The sequence below is a fragment of the Pterocles gutturalis genome, unplaced genomic scaffold (genome assembly GCF_000699245.1).
Source record: "Pterocles gutturalis isolate BGI_N339 unplaced genomic scaffold, ASM69924v1 scaffold756, whole genome shotgun sequence".
Taxonomy (NCBI): domain Eukaryota; kingdom Metazoa; phylum Chordata; class Aves; order Pterocliformes; family Pteroclidae; genus Pterocles; species Pterocles gutturalis.
Window position 1 is genome coordinate 24,432 of NW_010105151.1, and position 6,350 is coordinate 30,781.

Here is a 6,350-nt window from a genome sequence, read left to right on the forward strand (position 1 = left end):
TCTGTGTGGGATGTGTAATGTAGAGAGCCCTAATTACTCTTATTCTTTCTGAATGTCAATGCATTCTTTTTTTTTTTTTTTTTAGAACAAAGCTACTCTGAAAGACATTCAGCTTAAAGTACACTTAAACCTGTTTCTATGGCAGTTCTTCAGTGTACTTTAGAACACATTTCTCACCATCGTAGAAGTTTAGAGGAAAAATAGATAAAAAGTAATTTAGCTCAGCAAAATGTGCTGCGTTCAGTGCCCCACAGGAATGATTTGTAGTAGCAGAGCCATTGTCTAACTGTATACAGTAAATGTCAGTTCAGGAGTTTTTGAGGCTTATTCTCTATCTGCCAGTTTAAAACTCTTATTCTTAAAAATTTAAATTATTATGCTTTTTTAAAGTTCATACCATCTTCTGTGCTATACTTAAGGAGACTACTAACTGTACATTTTCCATTTTCAGGAACGCTTTAGTTACGTTTGCCCTGACTTAGTAAAAGAATTTAACAAGTATGACACAGATGGTACAAAGTGGATTAAACAATATACTGGAATTAATGCTATCTCAAAGAAAGAGTTTACCATTGATGTTGGCTATGAGAGATTCCTGGGGCCAGAGATTTTCTTTCATCCTGAGGTAAGTTGATTTGAATTGTCTACACTACATCTCAACAGTACCTGCAAACTGTTAAGAAAGTGATTATCCCGACTTACATTTCTCTGTATTTGTCGATAGTTACCGGCTATTATTGTAAGTCAGCGTGGTTTTGATTCTTGATTGCTGGTAATCTTTATACCAAGTCAGGTTACAAAGCACTAGATTTGAAACTTTTCAAGTACATGGATTACTAAAACCATTTTTTCTTCTTGCAATTTTTAATAGAATTTCCAGGTCTCACCACATTCTGCCTTGTTTTCTTACCTGTCTGTTGAAAAGTTAAGTTTCTAAATATTCTGTTTTTAAGTAGTCTTGCTTTTACACCTTCAGTCTCTCTGAGTGTTGGGAAAAATTAAATGGGAATAAAGCCTTTTGTTTGTCCATCTGTCATCGTCTTTTTTCCCCTGAATCCCTCTCTACATTCTGCTGCTGCAGCTTTTTTCATGTTACGCTGTTTTGCTCTGGTGCTCAGCGTCTGGGAAGGGCATGTGTTCTTTGACCTGTTATGTTTAACAAAAACTAAGAGAATAGCTGGCAAAATAGATGCTTCAGGTTTATTATTCTTTTAGACCTCATAAATGGCAGCAAAAATAGCTAACATAATGATTTCCATTATTAGTCTTGATATCTGTAGTTGGTTCTCTAAGAACCATGTCTAGGTTGGTTCTTTCTCTTATCTTTTTCTCTTTACCCCCTTTCCTTTGCAATATGTGGCCCTACGTGTTGACTTGTCTGTCTTTATTTTTGATTATAGTTTGCTAATCCTGACTTTACGCAACCAATTTCAGAAGTAGTAGATGAAGTTATTCAAAATTGTCCCATTGATGTTAGACGTCCTCTGTATAAGGTCAGTAGCTGTAATAAGTTCTTTAATACTTGTTTTAGAATTGTACTTTGTATTGGAATATTGGAATATGTATTTGAAACTGTAGCCTAAAAAAAACGAACCAAACAACCCCTCCTCAAAAAAAAAAACCCCCAAAATTAACCATTTTTCTAGAAACGAGTCCCAGATGCAGAAGGTTTTATGTTGTTCACTTACACCTTTTCTGATGTTTCATTACTCAAACTCTTATTTAAAAGAAAACAAAGTAAGGGAAACAGAAATCTGAGTGAAGGAAGTGAGGTGTACAAAGATATAAATGGATTTTAAAGCACAGCCAGTTTTAATGCAACAACCTCTTCGTAAATTCATGTTCTGTCATGCTTAAGTGTTAGATAATTTAAAACTTAAAGTAAAAGCATTCCCATTAACTGCAATTTTAAAAGCTATATTTAGAATTTAAGAACTGGATAAAGTTGGAGACATACCTTTTCAGAAGCAGTTACTAATTTTTGTTACTCAAAACAGAATATTGTCCTCTCTGGAGGCTCAACCATGTTCAGGGACTTTGGTCGCCGTTTACAGCGAGACTTGAAAAGGACTGTTGATGCCAGACTGAAACTTAGTGAAGAACTTAGTGGTGGCAGACTGAAGGTTAGTTCTTGCAGCTAATGTGTTTAATAAGCATCTTTCTCTCCCTTTTTACCTGAAAATGCAAAAATAACATATTTCAATGACGTTCTTGTTGAAATGCCTTTGTTATAAAGTTGTTACAGAAGCTTTTCAGAGATCCATATATTGTGGTGAATTGTAGACTGGTTTTGGAAAATATTTATATAATCCTTTCATTGTAGGAAGCTATGGTACTACTTCCCCTGGTATACGCTTGTGCTGCCTGTCAATTATTGTTGAACGGAGTCAGTCTCTCCTGGTGAAGGGAGAGCACTTATGCCTAAAGCACTTGGTCACTCACAGCTTTTTTTGTGCTTGTGCCTATTGATTATTTGTAAATCATCGTCCTCAGTCTTCTGAACTTAATGAGCTTGCTCTGTCTCTTATTGTCGAGCCACCAGGGTAGTCAGAGGACTGGAGCACTTCTCCTGTGAAGAAAGGCTGAGGGAACTGGCTGGCTTAGGGAAGAGACTGGTTTGGGAGTCCTGATAGCAGCCCCTCGGCCTGGGTGGGAAGACGATGGAGAAAGTGGGACCAGGCCCTGGACAGGGCTGAGTGGTGGGCGCAGGAGAGATGAGAGATAAACTGAAATAAGAGAGGTTCAGCTTGGATAAAAGGAAAAATTTTTTTCATCATGGGGACAAGCAGGCATTGGAGCAAGTTGCCCAGAGAGGTTGTGCAGTCTCCATCCTTGGAGGGTTTTGAGATTCATCTGGATAAAACTGAATATTTCCTCGTAACTGACTCTGCTTTGAGCAGGAGGCTGAGCTGGAGACATTCTGAGGTCCCTTCCCACCTAAATTATCCTATGATCCTGTGAAATTACTTCATGTTGTCACTAAACTGCATGATCTTTAATTTATGTTCTTTCCACTTTCGACCTCTGATCTAAACTTTGCATTTTTTCTGTTGACTCTGCATACACAAAAGATATCAGCAGATTTATTTTTTTCCTTTTAAGGTGAGATTGAAGTGATTTTCCTCATTTTAGTAGTAATCTAGCTAGATGAAGAGAATCCTTAAAACCCTCAATATAGCTTCATAATATGCCATGTAGACAACACGGAAATTTCAGTTATATAGAGTTCTCTAGTTCAAGTAACCTGGTTTATTCTCAGTTCCCTTTACTACGCTTTTTTACTGCTTAGGAAGGAAGCAGGATATGAATAAGGAAATCTGATGCGATCCCTCTTTCTTCAGAGTACTAGGCATCGGAAGTAGTCACTGGCTTGAATTTTGAAAATGTATTACAGATCATTTTTAGATACTGTTTCAAATTGTTCCGATTTCAGCAGGTTGTACTGGAACAAACAAATTGTTTCTGAAACTGTTATGTACGCTGCCAGTTTTGATAAGCACAAGTAAGGAAGGAAGGTTTGTGTGGATATGGAGGGAAAGGGGTGAACTGGAATGAGCGGTGTCGTTTTGAAAAGCGTGCCTGTGACTGTATTGGTCCTCGATAAGCTTTCAATGTCTCTGCAATTGATGCTTTGTTAAAATAATGACATGAAACTTAAAAATTAATTTTCTAAATTGTCTTTTTTGAAAGGGGTAAGTCGTATGGATCTGTTCTTACAGCTGCATAAATAAGTAGTCCCTCAGGAAATTCAGCAGAAAATAGAACGTGGATAATTGGAGAGCTCTGGGGAGAAAAATTGGTGTGAATGCAAGTATCTCTTAATAATGGGGGATTTATAAGCAAGAGCTGTTTCTTACTCTGAGTTGTACAAGAGAAAGTGTAATGGCATAACTGTTAATTTACATACCCAGCATTTAAGAAAGTACTAATTAGTGAAAAGTAAGCTTGGGATATACAGTCCTTTTAAAAATATATCTAATTTTTACCAGCAAAAGTGACTCTTAATGTATTCCTTTTCTTTTTTTCCCCCCTCCTCCTTTTATAGCCTAAGCCTATTGATGTACAAGTCATTACGCATCATATGCAAAGATACGCTGTTTGGTTTGGAGGATCAATGCTGGCTTCCACAGTAAGTTAGCTATAACACTGAGCATGTTTTAGTCATTGTGGCTATATTTTTGGAGTTCTCATCTCTCCTTCACTTTATATTAAGTGCAGTTGGGGGATTTCTGGTAGGCCTCAGGTAGCACATATACCTTCCCTACTCCTTCTGAAGTTTTGGCATTAGGCTTTTAAGGGTTGAAAGAGCAAGTGAAACCTGAATTACAGCTTTGTGTTAGTTGTTAAATAGTGCGTTTTAGTTTTGTGGCAAAATACATTTTGTGTTCGTGTTTAGCTATGCATGGTGTAATATTAATTTCAGGACTTCCACGTTACCTGTATTTGTCTTTTCCCATTTGCTACATAAAAGTTAATATTGTTAAAATAAGTGACCATTGACTATATTTTTTTCTCCTTCCCTTCACAGCCTGAATTCTACCAAGTATGCCATACCAAAAAAGATTATGAAGAGATTGGTCCTAGCATCTGTCGTCACAACCCTGTTTTTGGAGTCATGTCTTAAAGCTGACCTCAGAGGGGTCAGGGGTAGGGAGGTGGGGAGGCGGAGCAGTCTTTCTGATTACTTGTTTGTCTGATGGCTGGTATTAAGATAACAAACATGACTTGACAATAAGAAAAAGACCAAACACAATTAAGCAGGATTATTTTAATAAGTGTCTCAACATGCGGATGTAGTGGAAAGCCAAAATGATCACGTTTTTTCTTTAGATTGAATATTTGAACCTGTGCGTAACAAAACAAAAAAAGTGGATTTTAGTTCTTTCTGTGCCCTGATATTTTGTATATTAATGAATTATCCAAGATTCGATGGGATTTGACGGTCTGTAGATAGTCAGCTCTCTAATGCTTCTGTTGTACCCTTTCATGGGTGCAATGCAGGAGCTTGTTTATATTTCATACTTTTTTATACTTTGAGGAAAAATATGAATTAAAGAAATTGTAATATTTGAGGAAAAAAAATTACCAGTGACCAACTTGAAAGTAAATTAAAAAAAAAAGTCATGACTCATGCAACCAGTTCTTGCGAATCATGACCAGTCTAAATCCTGGGTTCCATACAATGCGAGTGCTTTTGGAACTAAGAAGCTAGTATCTTGGATTAACCAATGCCTGCTAGTGCTTTCTGATTACTTGGTGCATTTTCATACTATCTCTTGCTTTAAAAAAAAAAAGAAAGTAAAGACAAGACTGTTGGACCAGTATTGCAGTTCTGTAGTGTCATTTCTAATTAAAACCAAATAATCAGGTTATCAAAATTGGTGTATTTAAAGCCTAACACCATTCCAATAAAGGCACAAAATTTCTTTTTATGTTTGTGTCAGACTTGTTAATCTCATTACGTGGGAAGTTGGTAGCATGGGTTCCTACATATCCGCTGTGGTTTTTGAAGAGTAAGGTTGGTCTGTAAGGTAGAGATCATTGTGTGCATTGTGTAAACTGAAGTGTGAGCATTTTAGAACTGCAGTTTATATGTTCATCTAGATAGCACTTATCTATAGAAACCTAACATCTCTTCCATGGTTAGGTTTGTTCATCTACTTTGTTCTGTAACTTTTTTTCCCCCCACTTTCTCTCGAGTGGTGGTGTACAGGAGACAGCACTGCGTTTTAAATCTGTGTGGTTTTTCTGACAGAAAATACCATGTAGATAAAAATAAAGTGAAAACAATCTCTTTCTCATTCTTTCTGGGAAGACCGCTTCATATGTTGAATGGAATTAATTACAATTTCTGTCAATACTTGATGAAAGAAAACTCTTTAGGCACTTCCGAACTCACAAATGTAGTTGTTTACATAGAAGACCACAAGAGGGAGATCTCTTAGTTTCTTCGGAGTTGTAAAGGTTCCTCAGTTTTTTTTCAGAGAAACTTATCAATGGCCAGAGCTGCTAGTTGCTTCAAAGCATAATAAGTGAGACTCCAAAACGAGCACAAATATGGGAAAGTATTTCTACAGCAGGCATTATAAAACTTCAGATGCTGGAATCACATTGAACCTTGGTGCAAAAAAGAAAATGTTAAATAACTGTATGATAAAACTATTACTAATATCTCCCTGTCAATGGTACAATTTTTGAGTTTTTCAGATAGTGATTTTTCAAGTCATAATTGCTGACTGATTCATGTAACAAGAAGATAGGCAAATATGTGTAAAATAAAGAAGTGAGTTTAAGCAGTGCTTTTCCAGCAGTCCTCTGGTTCCGCAGCTGGTTCTGTATCATGCGCTAGT

The 6,350-nt window shown here is 36.6% G+C and overlaps 1 protein-coding gene across 1 annotated transcript in view; it reads left to right on the forward strand.

Moving 5' to 3' along the window:
• ACTR3 (ARP3 actin-related protein 3 homolog (yeast)) overlaps positions 1 to 5,818 on the forward strand; it is a gene marked incomplete at its 5' end in the record, with an annotated part of 15,374 nt that extends 9,556 nt beyond the window's left edge. The window contains 5 exons of the mRNA XM_010087251.1: positions 452 to 625; positions 1,401 to 1,493; positions 1,998 to 2,123; positions 4,046 to 4,129; positions 4,529 to 5,818. Of these exons, the coding sequence (XP_010085553.1) occupies positions 452 to 625; positions 1,401 to 1,493; positions 1,998 to 2,123; positions 4,046 to 4,129; positions 4,529 to 4,624 (573 nt within the window). The remainder of the gene's footprint in view (positions 1 to 451; positions 626 to 1,400; positions 1,494 to 1,997; positions 2,124 to 4,045; positions 4,130 to 4,528) is intronic.
• Positions 5,819 to 6,350: the final 532 nt, after the last annotated feature.